Source organism: Schistocerca gregaria, chromosome 7 (genome assembly GCF_023897955.1).
Source record: "Schistocerca gregaria isolate iqSchGreg1 chromosome 7, iqSchGreg1.2, whole genome shotgun sequence".
NCBI classification, from domain to species: Eukaryota; Metazoa; Arthropoda; class Insecta; order Orthoptera; family Acrididae; genus Schistocerca; species Schistocerca gregaria.
In genome coordinates this window covers 118,425,183-118,443,052 of record NC_064926.1, presented here as the reverse complement: position 1 = coordinate 118,443,052, position 17,870 = coordinate 118,425,183, and the positions used below count along the sequence as shown (strand labels likewise).

The 17,870-nt window shown below is 39.7% G+C and overlaps 1 protein-coding gene across 3 annotated transcripts in view; it reads left to right on the top strand.

Moving 5' to 3' along the window:
* Positions 1–17,870, top strand: part of LOC126282138 (E3 ubiquitin-protein ligase SHPRH) — a 260,470-nt gene that overhangs the window by 235,425 nt on the left and 7,175 nt on the right. For all 3 annotated transcript variants that reach the window (XM_049981638.1, XM_049981639.1, XM_049981640.1), the window contains one exon: positions 551–658. In XM_049981638.1, coding sequence (XP_049837595.1) covers positions 551–658 — 108 coding nt within the window. The remainder of the gene's footprint in view (positions 1–550; positions 659–17,870) is intronic.

Sequence of the window (17,870 nt, the reverse complement as noted above, 5' to 3'; positions counted from 1 at the left end):
TCAGTTACAAAAACTGCCAGAAGAATGCCTGTCATAGATGACTTGCTTTCTGTGTTAAGCTTGACTGGGATGCAGGCTCTTCTTCTGTACTGGACACAGACACAAATGTCGCTACATTTCATGATAAAGCTATTGTGGGCACGCAGTGTTTAGTGGTACAAGTAAATAATCTGAGCTTCAACAGTGGCACATATGCTTATGTGAATTCATTCTTTCAGATAACAGGAACTGCTTATTATGTTTAAGGTAATGTGCATGCCACAGTGTGAAAAACACTGCATGTCTCAAGAAGAATTGATGCTGTACTCTTCTCAGTAAAGAGAGTGGATTTATGATGCGTTGCTCTGATATATGTAAAGTTCTTTGTTTCATAAATCAGTCATTCATAACAAATGCTTCAGTACATACAACATCCTAAGCTTTTCATTCCTCACTAACTTTAGTGCAGGATGTAGTGCATTACTCCATTTTTCTAAAGTGTCTGAATTACCTCATGAACAACCTTTGTGTTCCTTGTAATTATCAGTGTTTTTTCCTTCTTGTTTTTTAGTGGGAGAAGCTACTGGAGATATTGAGAACAGCACTCGTCATGAATGGAATAAGTGTCCGACAGTTACAATCAGGAAACCGATTTCAGCAGTGCCTAGCAGATTTCAAGGTATTAACATTGGCCCTACTACAGTAGTACAAGTTTATATGGCAACTAGCTCTGCAAATGACGAAGAAATTGAAGAAATGTATGATGAAATAAAAGAAATTATTCGGATAGTGAACGGAGATGAAAATTTAATAGTCATTGGTGACTGGAATTCAGTAGTAGGAAAAGGGAGAGAAAGAAACTTAGTAGGTGAATATGGATTGGGGCTAAGAAATGAAAGAGGAAGCTGCCTGATAGAATTTTGCACAGAGCACAACTTAATCATAGCTGACACTTGGTTCAAGAATCATAAAAGAAGGTTGTATACATGGAGGAAGCCTGGAGATACTGACAGGTTTCAGGTAGATAACATAATGGTAAGACAGAGATTTAGGAACCAGGTTTTAAATTGTAAGACATTTCCAGGGGCAGAAGTGAACTCTGATCACAATCTATTGGTTATGAACTGTAGATTAAAACTGAAGAAACTGCAAAAATGTGGGAATTTAAGGAGATGGAACCAGGATAAACTGAAAGAACCAGAGGTTGTACAGAGTTTCAGGGAGACCATAAGGGAACAATTGACAGGAATGGGGGAAAGAAATGCAGTATAAGAAGGATGGGTAGCTTTGAAGGATGAAGTAGTGAAGGCAGCAAAGGATCAAGTAGGTAAAAAGACGAGGGCTAGTAGAAATCCTTGGGTAACAGAAGAAATATTGAATTTAATTGATGAAAGGTGAAAATATAAAAATGCAGTAAATGAAGCAGGCAAAAAGGAATACAAACGTCTCAAAAACAAAATTGACAGGAAGTGCAAAATGGCAAAGCAGGGATGGCTAGAGGAAAAATGTAAGGATGTAGAGGCTTTTCTCACTAGGGGTAAGATAGATACTGCCTACAGGAAAATTAAGAGACCTTTGGAGAAAAGAGAACCACATGTATGAATATCAAGAGCTCAGGTGGAAACCCAGTTCTAAGCAAAGAAGGGAAAGCAGAAAGATGGAGGGCGAATATAGAGGGTCTATACAAAGGCAATGTATTTGAGGGCAATATTATGGAAATGGAAGAGGATGTAGATGAAGATGAAATGGGAGATACGATACTATGTGAAAGAGTTTGACAGAGCACTGAAAGACCTGAGTCGAAACCAGGCCCCGAGAGTAGACAACATTTCATTAGAACTACTGACGGCTTTGGGAGAGCCAGTCCTGACAAAACTCTACCATCTGGTGAGCAAGATGTATGAAACAGGCGAAATACCCTCAGACTTCAAGAAGAATATAATGATTCCGATCCCAAGGAAAGCAGGTGCTGACAGATGTGAAAATTACCGAACAATCAGTTTAATAAGTCATGGATGCAAAATACTAACGCGTATTCTCTACAGACGAATGGAAAAACTGGTAGAAGCTGACCTCGGGGAAGATCAGTTTGGATTCCATAGAAATATTGGAACACTGACCCTACGACTTATCTTAGAAGCTAGATTAAGGAAAATGCAAACCTATGTCTCTAGCATTTGTAGACTTAGAGAAAGCTTTTGACAATGTTGACTGGAATACTCTCTTTCAAATTCTGAAGATGGCAGGGGTAAAACTGGGAGCGAAGGCTAGCGAAGGCTATTTACAATTTGTACAGAAACCAGATGGCAGTTATAAGAGTCAAGGGGCATGAAAGGGAAGCAGTGGTTGGAAAGGGAGTGAGACAGAGTTGTAGCCTCTCCCCGATGTTGTTCAATTTGTATATTGAGCAAGCAGTGAAGGAAACAAAAGAAAAATTCCGAGTAGGAATTAAAATCCATGAATCTGATGACATTGTAATTCTGTCAGTGACAGCAAAGGACTTGGAAGAGCAGTTGAACGGAATGGACAGTGTCATGAAAGGAGGGTTTAAGATGAACATCAACAAAAGCAAAACGAGGGTAATGGAATGTAGTCAAATTAAGTCGGGTGATGCTGAGGAAATTAGATTAGGAAATGAGACACTTAAAGTAGTGAAGGAGTTTTGCTATTTGGGGAGCAAAATAACTGATGATGGTCGAAGTAGAGAAGATATAAAATGTAGACTGGCAATGGCAAGGAAAGCATTTCTGAAGAAGAGAAATTTGTTAACATCGAGTATAGATTTAAGTGTCAGGAAGTCATTTCTGAAAGTATTTGTTTGGAGCGTAGCCATGCATGGAAGTGAAACATGGACGATAACTAGTTTGCACAAGAAGAGAATATAAGATTTCGAAATGTGGTGCTACAGAAGAATGCTGAAGATTAGATGGGTAATTCATATAACTAATGAGGAGGTATTGAATAGGATTGGGGAGAAGAGAAGTTTGTGTTACAACTTGACTAGAAGAAGGGATCGTGTGGTAGGACATGTTCTGAGACCTCAAGAGATCACCAATTTAGTATTAGAGGGCAGCGTGGAGTGTAAAAATCATAGAGGGAGACCAAGAGATGAATACACTAAGCAGATTCAGAAGGATGTAGGTTGCAGTAGGTACTGGGAGATGAAGCAGCTTCCACAGGATAGAGTAGTATGTAGAGCTGCATCAAACCAGTCTCAGGACTGAAGACCAACAACACTGGCCCTTATCTTATATCCATTAATATTTTTATTGTTTTAAAGCTGCAGATACATTGAAATTTTAGTGTAGCTTGTGAGTAACGTGTTGTTGTTGTTGTTGTTAAGTGTTCGTGTTGTGGTTGTTGTTGTTGTTGTTGCTGTTGCTGCTGCTGCTGCTGTTGCTGTTGTCCTCAGTCCAAAGACTGGTTTACTGCAGCTCTCCTCGCTCCTCTGCCCTGTGCAAGCCTCATCATCTCCAAATAACTATTGCATCCTACATCCTTCTGAATCAGCTTACTGTATTCATCTCGTGATCTCTCTCTATAATTTTTACCCCCCACACTTCGCCCAGTACAAAATTCATGATTCCTTAATGTCTCAGAATGTGTCCTATCAGCAGATCCCATCTAATTAGGTTGTGCCAGAAATTTCTATTCTCATTCATTTAATTCAGGACCTCCTCATTGGTTAGGTGATATACCCATCTAATCTTCAGTATTCTCTTGCAGCATCACATTTCAAAAACTTTTATTCTGTTCTTGTCTACACTATTTAACATCCACATTGCTACACTTCATACAAATACCTTCAGAAAAATCTGTCTAATATTTAAATCTATATTCACCGTTAATAAATTTCTCTCCTTTAAAAACACTTTTCTTGCCATTGCCACTCTGCATTTTGTATCCTCTCTACTTTGGCCATCATTAGTTATTTTGCTACCCAAATAGCAAAACTTGTCTATTACTTTCAGAGTCTCATTTCCTAGTCCATTTCCCTCAGCATCGCCTGATTTAATTCTACAACATTCCATTATTCTTGTCTTGCATTTGTTGTTGTTTATCTTATGGTCCTCCTTTCAAGACACTGTCCATTCCATTTAACTGCCCATCCAAGTCCTTTGCTGTCTCTGACGGAATTACAATGTCATCGGTAAAGAAGTAGAGTTTTTATTTCTTCTCCCTGTACTTTAATTTGTACCGTACTATAAATCTGTCTTTCATTCCCTGTACTGTTTGCTCAGCAGTACCAGAACAGCAAGACCATTTTGGTTAGTGTTACAAGGCCAGATCAATCAGTCATCCAGACAGTTGACCCAACAGCTACTGAAAAGTCTGCTTTTCCTCCACAGCAACCACACGTTTTTCTGACCTCTCAACAGATAACCCACCATTGTGGTTGAACCTGCGGTACAACTATCTCTGGCGCTCAAGCCACCCCACCAACAGCAAGGTCCATGGTTCATGTCGGGGATCAGTAACATATTAGGAGTATTATTCAGAATGGAAGTTGTTAGGTGACGAGAATTTGGCCTGAGGAAGATGATTAAGTACCATATGTCACAATTGTCAGAGTGGCATCTATTTTGATAGGTGGAGTATAAAAAAATTAAAAAAGTTAAGAGGCTAAGATTGAAAAATTTTAAAGCTAACGAAAGCATCACAATGAAATGATGAAGTTGTCATGAAAATTTTGAACTATCATCAGAATTCTTCCCCTCCCCCCACTTGGTTATAGTTTGATCAGGTTTAAGTATCTGCTATCTCAAGATTAAAGGTAAAATTAAATGAACTAGTTAGTTGTATCAGAGGAAAATTCAATTAAGACAGCTAATAAATAATGGCTGTAATAGAAATTCCCGGATGGAGCAATATGTAAAATAAGGGAAAGGAAACCACTCACCTGTAGCAGACAAATGTGTGGAGCAAAGAGACACACAACAGGAAACATCATTCAGACTAGTGATCCCCTATTCTTCAGGATTCCCCGTGTCTTTATGTAGTACCTTGGTGGACCTCAGAAATTGTCGAGGCCGTTAAGGAAAACAGGTGGGCTCCCAACACCATAAGCAGAATCCCTCAATCGAACACCTCATTGCCTTTAAGCAGATCTGTGCTCGGGTCTGCCACTTAATAAGATGGTGGAAGCAAGAATGCTGGGAATGATCCATGTGCACACCTAGTATAAGATCTTTGCTTTGATCCATAGATAAACATTCACACACTCATTCATGCACACTACATTATCATTAATCCTCAAGCTGGTCCACCATTTCTCATAACAAGAGCAGGCGCACGGCATATTTTGTACATTTGTAAAGAACAGAAGTCTTTATATCACAAAGGTAAACATGTATGAGCAAAATCAGAATTTATAATAAACCTTACATTACACCATCTGAAGCACTGTTTAATCAAACAATAACAAAATATATGTTCATCATATCACTCTGTTCCCATGTACAGGCATTACCCCACACTAATGAGCCACTCTAAGCATTACACAGTGCAGTTCCATGGGATCCCACCCAACCACTTATTCTATCATTAATTATCTTATAGACAACTGCCTCATTGTGGTACTTTGCTGCTAGCTCATAATCCGAGTCATTTTCTTGCACAGATCATAAATTTTTCCCATGTAGTTCACTGTTTATTTTGTATTACTCCTCACTTGGAGTGTTAACTGAAGTAATTAAGAAAGAATAGGTGTGGGCTCTGAATTATAAAACAACAATGAAATGGTACAAGAAAATGTTATTTGTTGATACATAGCCATGCCCACTTAAGGGCTAAGTGTGCATTATAGTTACATTGCATGGTTTGCTCCATCCTCTCCGTATATTGCCACTTTAATTATGATGACCCAAATTTCTTTCACAGAGCAGAGCCATTACCCAGCACTGCTGATCATACACACTGTCAGACACTAATTAACTGTGCGACCCTTTGCTCAACAACAATGCCTTTGCCCTACCTCATGCCCTCTTTTTGATTAACAGAATGTTTACAAATAAATATAATCTTTCATTTATATATTTTGTTGTTCACATATCATTCAAATATTTACCATAACCACTAAAATATAATCATTGAAAAACAAAACAAAAATTACGATATTGCATGGACAATGGAACACTTGAAAAATTTTCTCACTCTGCTAACAGGTGGCACCAGTTGTTCCTTTTGTGACACATTGGCATATATACGGAGATGTCTCAAAGAAACTGTATAAAAAAATTGAGAAAGAGAAGAACAAAAGCAAACTGTGTCAAAGCCTAGAGCAAAAACAAGTTGGGTGTATCTACAATTTACTGTGTCATCACAAACTGTCTGTGTCAGTCTCAGAGGTAGACATGAAATCTGTGCCCCAGAAGGCCTCCAGCTGAGTTTTGTCCATGTACATTTTTTAACAACCTAAGCTAATAATCCCTCTAGTTCATACAATTCTTCATTTTCTCTTGCTATCTTGGATAAAATAAATGTGATAACAGCACATCTTTCATTAATTTTGGAACGGTATGGATGCAGAGGGTGTGCCACTCGAAACAATTATTTGTTCCACAGGGCATCCACTGAACACTGGATCATTAGATTCTCTTCTGCAGTGCCTTCCTTCAGCTACCTATCTTTCCTCACCTTTAACTTGCCCTTTGTCCACAGTTACATGGGCTTTAAAGCACTCTGCTGAAAATTTCAGCCACAATAACAGAGCCAAAAACCCAGGAGCAGACCATTCTTCTTTTTTCCTGTCACCTACATGTACATTGGACTCAGCAAACCACAGTGAAGAGCACGGCAGAGGATATCCCATCATACCAGTTATTAGCACCTGTTGTAAGGACTTATTACAATTCCTTTTAGGTAGAGAGTGCTGCAAGAATTGTTAATTAAATGCATCTATTCACACTGTAATTAGTGTAATCTTACCTTCACAATGCCACTGGAAGTGATGTCTAGGAGTTTTAGTATATTCGTAGATTTCTCACTGAAAGCCAGTCTAGAAGCTTTGTAAGTAGACTATATCTGGATAGTTCTCATCTCTCTTAAAGCGCCTGTCACTTGAGTTTTTTCAGCATCTCTGTGACCCTCTCCCTTGGTACAAACAAACTTGTGACCCTCATACTACTCTTTCTTGTGTGAGGGTTGGAACTTTAATAGTGGCAACTATTTATTTACAGCTTGTACAAAATACCAGGTGATTAAAAAGTCAGTATAAATTTGAAAACTTAATAAACCGTGGAATAATGTAGATAGAGAGGTAAAAATTGACACACATGCTTGGAATGACATGGGGTTTTACTAGAACAAAAAGAAAAGGGGGGGAGGGTCACAAAATGTCCGACAGATCTCTTGCGTGCGTTGTTTTGTGATGATTGTGTGCTCAGCCACCACTTTCGTCATGCTTCGCCTCCCAGGTCCCCAGACCTCAGTCCATGCGATTATTGGCTTTGGGGTTACCTGAAGTCTCAAGTGTATTGTGATTGACCGACATCTCTAGGGATGCTGAAAGACAACATCCGACGCGAGTGCCTCACCATAACTTCGGACATGCTTCACAGTGCTGTTCACAACATTATTCCTCAACTACAGCTATTGTTGAAGAATGATGGTGGACCTATTGAGCATTTCCTGTAAAGATCATCTTTGCTTTGTCTTACTTCGTTATGCTAATTATTGCTATTCTGATCAGATGAAGCTCCATCTGTAGTACATTTTGTGAACTTTTGTATTTTTTTGGTATTAATAAAACCCCATGTCATTCCAAGCATGTGTGTCAATTTTACCTCTCTATCTACATTATTTTGTGATTTATTCAGTTTTCAAATTTATACTGACTTTTTTATCACCCGGTAGATACGTGTTTCAAAGTTTTACTGGCCTTCAAAGTAGTCACCAGCATTGTGAATAACCTATTGTCAGCTATGTGGAAGTCATAGGATACACTTAGCAGTGCCAGTTGTGTCGACAGTTCGAGCAGCAAATGTTGTGAAGTGTTTCCTTCAGTTTAGAAATAAAGTAGAACTTGTGAGGACTTAAGTCAGGGGAGTGCAGTAGGTGGTATAGCACTTAGCAGCCCCATCAGTCAGCAGTTCAACTCTATTTCTAAACTGCAACAAATTTGTCGGACAATAGACCATGCCACTCAAACTGTCAACACAACTGGCACTACTAAGAGTATCCTACAACTTCCATATCGCTGGCAACGGGTTATTCACTATGCTGGTGACTACTTAGAAGGTCAGTAAAACTTTGAAACACGTATCTATTTTGTATGAACTATAAATAAATAGTTACCACTATTAAAGTTCCAACCCTCATATACAGGCAATGTCCACTGTTAGTCCTGTTTGGTATTCTACCAATGAACCAAAATCTGCTGCCTCCTTTACCCATGACTGAGTGGTGTAATTGTTCCATTTCATATTCCTGTAATTTGTTACACATGTGTATTTGTATGAGAATCAATTCCAAATGTCATTAATTTATATTATATTTTTTCATTTTGTGAAATGCACAATTTTACATTTCTAAACATTTAAAGGAAATTGCCAGGCTTCACAACACTTTGAAATATCGAGATCTGACAGAATGTTAGTGCAATGTTGTTCAGACAATAATTGTTTATAGATAAGTGCATCATCTGCAACAGTCTAAGGTTACTATTAATATTACCTGCACAGTCATTAATATTCAACAATAACAGCAAAACAGCAAGGGTTCCAACACACCTTCCAATTTACCTCGAAATCTACCGATGACTCTCCATTCGAGTTAACATGCTGTATCCTCTTTACCAAGAAATCTCGAATCCAGTCACAAATTTCACTCAGTATCTCTTATGATCATACTTCCAATAATAACTGTAGGTGTGGTACTCAGTCAAATGCTTTTCAACTCTCCACAGTTCCTGTCCCTTTACCACACAGTGTCCTGCTCGTCTCTATTGATGCCACCTCCCTGTACACTAACATTCTTAACGCCAGTGGCCTTACCACTACTGAACACTACCTTTCCCAACACAAGATGGGTTCCAAACCAATAACCTCCTTCCTAGTTGCCATGAGCAACTATATTCTCACCCACAATTACTTCTCCTTCAAAGGCACTACCTTCAAACAAATCCGGAGTAAGCTATGAGTATCCTCATTGCACCATCTATGCCAACATATTCATGGACCATCTAGAGGAACCCTTCCTGAAAGCCCAGAATCCTATACCCTTCACCTGGCTGAGATTCATTGTTGGGCATGTGCAGGTGTGTGCTTGCATGCATGTGTGCTTGACAAAGGCCATTGGCTGAAAGCTTCAATTGTGAAAGTCTTTTTGTTGTGCCTATCTGCAACTCAGCATCTCTGCTGTATGGTGAGTAGGCATCTCTGCTGTATGGTGAGTAGCAACTTTCCTTCTCATAATATTGTTTCAGAATATGAGCAACACTGTATCTACGCGACTGCCTTGATCTGTGGCTTTAGGATGTTAGGTGTAAAATGAGGCAGTAGTGTATTTGGTATGGGCTTTTTGCTGTGTCCTCAAAGGTTTTTATGCATTGAACTCTCCACAGTGTTTCATTTAACATTTCTGTATCTATAGAGCTATGTGTCATTTTACTACTATTATGCAGAAATCACTGTTTCTTTCCATCATGAACAGTTTTACTACATACATATATATCAGGTACATGGTGAACTATTCCTTTAAACTTAAGTCCCAGTTCTTGTATATGCTCCTCTCAAGAGCTAACTATTTTGAGTTCCTTATTGAGATTGGACACTAATGCCTCTTTACCTAGTTTGCTGAACATATAAATCATCCTAGTTGTTTTATGAAAATGCTTTGTTGGTGGAGCTCAATTAACATAATTGGGACATACAATACAAATTTTAAAGTGAGTGGTCTTGGTTCCTTTAGTATTTGCATTGGGATTAGAGAACTCTTGTAAGGGTAGTAAAGCTTAAAAGCACTGATATGTTTGGAGGAAAAAAAGAATATAAAAGGATTCAGAAAAATAAATACTTGTGGTAATAACAACTTGCTTTATTCATACACAGTATCTTGCAAACAGTTGATGCAAGTGTCTAAATAGATTCAGTCTTCCTAGATATTCAAAAGACATACATGAATTTACTGTATAGTCAACGAACTACAAAGATACAATTATGTGGAAAAATCTTCATAATATGTCATTTCCATGACATGTTTTTGAATAATTCAACCCATCAGATGAAAAATGTTGAACAGAAGTCAAAGTAAAATCAGGCAAATCCCGAATAAACATCACAGTAAAGTAGAACCCTCATTGACTCAAAGGTTATGTTGAACAGTGCTTTATAACCTCAATCCTATTGGAGTAGGTGTGCTGTTGCCTTCCTGTGACCCCTGAACCGACTTACGCAGCCAATTCTAGGGGGCCAGCATCTTAACATGCACTCTGAACCATGATACAGCTCGGTATGCTTCACATTGGCAAGCATTACCAGCGGTGAAAGAAGTGATAGATGACAGATAAAAGCCTTAGCACTACCCAGGGAGTAAGAGGACATCTAACTTATCAATATATGTACTTGATTAAATAAAATAGAAAGAAACTTCCACATGGGAAAAATATGTTAAAAACAAAGATTCCAAGACTTACCAAGCGGGAAAGCGCCGGCAGACAGGCACATGAACAAAACACACAAACACACACACAGAATTGCTAGCTTTCGCAACCGATGGTTGCTTCTTCAGGAAGGAGAGGGAAAGACGAAAGGATGTGGGTTTTGAGGGAGAGGGTAAGGAGTCATTCCAATCCCGGGAGCGGAAAGACTTCCCTTAGGGGAAAAAAAGGACAGATGTACACCGCACACACACACACACACACACACACACACACACACATATCCATCCGCACATACACAGACACAGCTTGTGTCTGTGTATGTGCGGATGGATATGTGTGTGTGTGTGTGTGTGTGTGTGTGTGTGTGTGTGTGTGTGTGTGTGCGGTGTACATCTGTCCTTTTTTTCCCCTAAGGGAAGTCTTTCCGCTCCCGGGATTGGAATGACTCCTTACCCTCTCCCTCAAAACCCACATCCTTTCGTCTTTCCCTCTCCTTCCTGAAGAAGCAACCATCGGTTGCGAAAGCTAGCAATTCTGTGTGTGTGTTTGTGTGTTTTGTTCATGTGCCTGTCTGCCGGCGCTTTCCCGCTTGGTAAGTCTTGGAATCTTTGTTTTTAACATATGTACTTGATTAATCAGATAGGATCAGCTGGTGCTGTTTCCTTCAGCAAAGTATCACAAATGAGCCTGTACCAGACAAGGTGCTAGGATCTCGAGTGGCTAAGAAGGTTTCCCATAAACAGGTCAGCACAGGGCAACACTGTGTGAGTGCCCATGGCTGCACTGTGGGTTGCTTTGTATTTGAGTACATCTTCCCCTTGAAGGAGAAATAAGTGCTTGTTGGGTGTATAAGGAATGAGGTCCTGTGTTTGGAGTCAGTAGGATGTTGGGAACGCTTACTTGCAACAGGAATGGGGCTGTGGGTGTGGGAGTAGGGATGCGGCTGGTACTGGGCTGGGAATGGATGAGAGATGACAGAAGGCAGTAGTTTGTGTTTTTGATACAGAAAGCTAGGCCACGGTAACAGGTTGCAAGTTTTAGTGAAGAAGAGCTAAGATTCTTCCTGTAAAAGGACAGCAGTCAGCTACAATGGTTTGATTTGTGGCATTTGGAAAGTATGTAGAAGAAGCCAATGTAGAATGTGTCACAAAACCAGCCAAGTGCAAACTCTGTACGTTTCACCTGTTTGTTTACTTATATGTACATACATTTGCCAACATTTCATATTTACTCCGTGTCTGAGTAAAATCATGTGTCTCAAATAAACTCACTTTGAAAACCTAGGTCCTAAAACTTCGAGTAAAATTCGAATATTTTTTTTGTATCAATTGTATTGTCATTATATATTGTTTAGTTTCAAACACCAACCACTGCAGAAAGCATATGTTGTTCTGTAGCATCAGTTGTAATCTCTATTTGCTCTTTATACAATTCTAGCAGTTGTATAATCATTTACAAAAATCGTTTGCCACAAATTTTACTTTCTGTTTATGTGAATAAACATACATTTTCAACAATTTTCAGACTTACCAGTGTCTTGCATAACACATTTCCTAGTAATCATCATTTGTGATTTACAGATATTGCAGCATATTGTTCCCACTGGAGACTATGGATCATGTCCTGTTCTGAGAATCTTCCTTCATCTGTTTGCATGTTTGTCTTAATGTTATCCATTGTTCCAATTCTCTTCCTACCCGTTTCTCTCATTCCTTCCTCTTTTCCCTCTATAATTCTTTGTTGTGGACGATTCATGTACAGTATATGTTCCAGACAAGGTTTTTCCTCTTTCTGACCACTTCTAACAATCTTCTTTCTTATCCTCTTTTCTCCCTTCATTATCTGTCAGTCCACTTCACCTTAAGCATTCTTCTCGATAGCCACATTTGGAATTTTTTTTCCCTGTGATTCACTTCTGTAAAAAACTTCACACCACACAACATTTTGCAAATATTTTCCTCGGCTTCATTGGAGTTCTTCTAGATGTTAGTAACTGCTTCATCTTTTCATATACTCACTTTCCCATAAGTATGTTCCTCCTTATTTCTTATGTACAGCTTCCATTCCATGTCATTAAAATTTCTGAGGTACAGATAGGATTTTACTTCTACCTTTTTTTTTCCTATCTACAAATATGCTTATTCTCATTACTTTTGTCTTTGCTTTATCTTTATTCCATAGTTCCTCTTCTGATTCCACCAGCACTGCATGACTATTTGCATATATTAATTCTTTATCCTTTCCCCTCCAATTAGTGTGTCTTTTGCATCATCTGTGGCCTAACCCACCAGTTGTTCTCTGTATATGGTGAATAGCTTCAGTGATGGTGAGCATTCTCGTCATACGCCCCTCCCAGTGCTCATCTCTTCCATATCCTCATTCCTTGTCCTGCTACAGTGTTTATCTGTAGCAGTGGTGAATGAAAAACAATTAACAAAGTCAATTATAAATAGTGCAGCACAAGAAATAACACAAAATGCCAAAAACTGCAGATGTAAAATGAAACCTGTCGACATCAACCACTGCTTGCAAGAGGGGAAGGTGCGGACTATGTAAAGAAGATGCTTTGTAAACAAAAGTGAAATGTGCCTGGTGTAACTCTTTTTAATTACATTGCAGTCAGCTCAAGACAGATAACCTATAATAACACATGTTAAGTGTACCTATGTAGAGAGGATAGGCTAATGGGAAATGGAGGTGATGTATTTATCACAGTAAACAATAAACTCAAATCTGCCAAGATAGAAATTGAAGCTGCATGCAAGATTGTTTGGCCAAGACTTGGTATCAGGTTGAGCATGAACTTGTAATTGGATGTTTCTGTTGATCACAAGACTTACTCCTACATGTTACCAAAAACTTTCACAAGTACCTAAGTTACAATTAAGTTATGCAATTGTATTGTCAACATCAGAGAAAACTTTAATTGTACAACAATCAGCTGAGATAATTACAGTTTTGTAAGTGGTGGGCTTGGCAAGACATCCTGAAAAACATTAGTAAATGCTTTCTCTGCATACTTCCTGGAACAGATAGTTCAGTAGCCTGTTCATGAAGAAATTATATTAGATCTAATGGCAACAAGTAGGCCTGACCTCTTTGAGGATGTCCAGATTGTCAGTGCCCATACTGAATTAATGCGAGCAATGAGCAATTATTGACATTTATTGTCTCCTATATTTATTTACCCCCCATGAACCATGGACCTTGCCATTGGTGGGGAGGCTTGCGTGCCTAAGCGATACAGATAGCCGTACCGTAGGTGCAACCACAACGGAGGGGTATCTGTTGAGAGGCCAGACAAATGTGTGGTTCCTGAAGAGGGGCAGCAGCCTTTTCGGTAGTTGCAAGGGCAACAGTCTGGATGATTGACTGATCTGGCCTTGTAACAATAACCAAAACGGCCTTTCTGTGCTGGTACTGCGAACGGCTGAAAGCAAGGGGAAACTACAGCTGTAATTTTTCCCGAGAGCATGCAGCTTTACTGTATGATCAAATGATGATGGCGTCCTCTTGGGTAAAATATTCCGAAGGTAAAATAGTCCCCCGTTCGGATCTCCGAGCGGGGACTACTCAAGATGATGTCGTTGTCAGGAGAAAGAAAACTGGCGTTCTTCGGACCGGAGCGTGGAATGTTGGATCCCTTAATCGGACAGGTAGGTTAGAAAATTTAAAAAGGGGAATGGACAAGTTAAAGTTAGATATAGTGGGAATTAGTGAAGTTCGGTGTCAGGAGGAACAAGACTTCTGGTCAGGTGACTACAGGGTTATAAACACAAAATCAAATAGGGGTAATGCAGGAGTGGGTTTAATAATGAATAGGAAAATAGGAATGCGGGTAAGCTACTACAAACAGCATAGTGAACGCATTATTGTGGCCAAGATAGATACGAAGACCACACCTACTACAGTAGTACAAGTTTATATGCAAACTAGCTCTCCAGATGACGAAGAAATTGAAGAAATGTATGATGAAATAACAGAAATTATTCAGATAGTGAAGGGAGATGAAAATTTAATAGTCATGGGTGACTGGAATTCGAGCGTAGGAAAAGGGAGAGAAGGAAATGTAGTAGATGGATATGGATTGGGGCTAAGGAATGAAAGAGGAAGCCGCCTGGTAGAATTTTGCACAGAGCACAACTTAGTCATAGCTAACACTTGGTTTGAGAATCATGAAAGAAGTTTGTATACGTGGAAGAACCCTGGAGATACTAAAAGGTATCAGATAGATTATATAATGGTAAGACAGAGATTTAGGAACCAGGTTTTAAATTGTAAGACATTTCCAGGGGCAGATATGGACTCTGACCACAATCTATTAGTTATGACCTGTAGATTAAAACTGAAGAAACTGCAATGTCGAGGGACGTGAAAGGGAAGCAGTGGTTGGGAAGGGAGTGAGACAGGGCTGTAGTCTATCCCCGATGTTCTTCAATCTGTATATTGAGCAAGCAGTGAAGGAAACAAAAGAAAAATTCAGAGTAGGTATTAAAAGTCCATGGAGAAGAAGTAAGAACTTTGAGGTTCGCCGATGACATTGTAATTCTGTCAGAGACAGCAAAGGACTTGGAAGAGCAGTTGAACGGAATGGATAGTGTCTTAAAAAGGAGGATATAAGATGACCATCAACAAAAGCAAAACGAGGATAATGGAATGTGGTCGAATTAAGTCGCGGGTGATGCTGAGGGAATTAGATTAGGAAGTGAGACACTTAAAGTAGTAAAGGATTTTTGCTATTTGGGGAGCAAAATAACTGATGATGGTCAAAGTAGAGAGGATATAAAATGTAGACTGGCAATGGCAAGGAAAGCGTTTCTGAAGATGAGAAATTTCTTAACATTGAGTATAGATTTAAGTGTCAGGAAGTCATTTCTGAAAGTATTTGTATGGAGTGTAGCCATGTATGGAAGTGAATCATGGACGATAAATAGTTTGTACAAGAAGAGAATAGAAGCTTTCGAAATGTGGTGCTACAGAAGAATGCTGAAGATTAGATGGGTAGATCACATAACTAATGAGGAAGTATTGAATCAGATTGGGGAGAAGAGAAGTTTGTGGCACAACTTGACCAGAAGAAGGGATCGGTTGGTAGGACGTGTCCTGAGGCATCAAGGGATCACAGATTTAGCATTGGAGGGCAGCATGGAGGGTAAAAATCGTAGAGGGAGACCAAGAGATGAATACACTAAGCAGATTTAAGCAGATTCAGAAGGATGTAGGTTGCAGTAGGTACTGGGAGATGAAGAAGCTATCACAGGACAGAGTAGCATGGAGAGCTGCATCAAACCAGTCTCAGGACTGAAGACCACAACAACAACAACATATTTATTTACTTTCCATGTGTGAGGGGATGGGGAGACTATAGGGCTAGACCAGGAGCTGTGGAGCTGGCAGAAAGGACCAGTGTGCTCTATCCTATTAATACATTTACTTAAACATTTTTAAAAACTTTTTCAAAACATCAAATCGGATGAACCATAGTCATATAGTATGCAGTAATTTTCTACACTTTACAAAGGCTGTACAACAAAAAGTCTGCAATCATTTCAAGAAATATTATAAAGGATCAATCAGCATCAAAAAATCAATGTGTGCATGTCTGTAACACTCACTTCAAGTAAAGTCATCTTATTACAACTGTAAAACATTTTTTTCATAATTCTTTTTAGTTTCAAATAATTCTCTGTGGCACAACCCCCAGATACAGTGAGATCGGCAAGCTGGACTGCTAAAGCAGCTCATCAATGTCGCTATAGCAAGCAGTGTACTTCTGCAATTATTACTGCAGCTATTAGGAGTACTTAGTACTTTATTCAGTGTGCTGCATGCTAGACTGCCTGAATTAATTGACACAGCTGTAGAATATACTGTTCTGTCTGCAGCTAGGTATTCCTTTTCATCTGTTTCTGCTTCTAGTAATAAGTGTTATTGTTCCAACAATTACCCATAATTCCTGTGGACCAATTTTTGTTCACTATGTATTCCTCTTTGTTGCTCATCCTGAGAGTTTCATTTATTTATTTATTTGAATCTGCTACTGTGGTATGAATCAGTTTCACTCTCTTGCACGAGGGATATCCCATTCTGTGGCTGGAAAAATGCCTCTCTTCTTTACTCTCAAAAGTACGTCTTCCCCAATTTTGAGCTCTATAATCGAGTACGCGACATGCTTAAGAATTATTATCTCACTTCGCTTCACCCTCAATTTCCAACTGAACCCAGAATCCTAAAATGCATTTAAAACAGGGGACCATAAGATACCTTCAGGAAAAGAGAAACATTTTACAAATGTTTACAGTAAAAGTAACAAGCCAAACAGTAGAGGCACTGAGTCATCAACAGGCGTGTCAACGAGGCTGAAAAGCTTATTACTTTGGGATGAATCCTGTTTTGTGCCGGAGTGTGCATGTCTATGCATGCCGCCCCGCCCCACTCTGCTCCCCCCTCCCTCCATCTGCTCACACACACACACACACACACACACACACACACACACACACACACACACACACACACACACACACAGCTACACCATGCTGGATTAGTAGGCATTGCCGGGGCTGCTGCTCTGTAGTTGGACTGGGATGAGGGGTCGTATCAGTGGAGTGGGCAAGCGGGCAGCAGGAGAGAGGTTTCGAGAATGGTGGATGGGGTAGAGGTAACAAGTGTGTGAGATGACAATGTGATGCAGATACCAGCAGCAGTAAGTTCGTGCAGCATGCAATGACAGTGAGAGGAGAAACAAAGTGGGAGGGGGTGACGGAACAAAGAAAGAGAAGACAGCAAGGAAGAGGAGTGTAAGCTGAGTGAGCTTAGGGTGGTGGGGGAGTTTGCTAGTGGAGATTGGGAGCTAGGATGGTTTTGGGAGTGAAAGATGTGTTTTAAGAAAACTCCAACCTAAGCAGTTCCAAGGAGTCAGTTGTAGCGGTGGTGTAGCTTCCTTATTAAAGATAGAAACCAGTTTCTTCACCTACAATAGGCCAATCTGGATGCCATTACCACCTGGATTCCTATTTACTGCTGTTGACACCAACTCCCTGTAGACCTACATTTCCTGTGTCCAAGGGATTGCCATTATTGAACGCCCTCTCGTGAAGTCCTTCCGACTTCAGGTCCACCATCACATTCTTTTTATATCGAGTGTAGTCTTAATTACTTCATGGTTGATGTGTGTCACTTGCGGCCACATTGGCTGCCAGCTACCGCTGCATTATGGGTCACACACACACACACACACACACACACACACACACACACACACACACACAGTGGGTCACTTCACAATCAC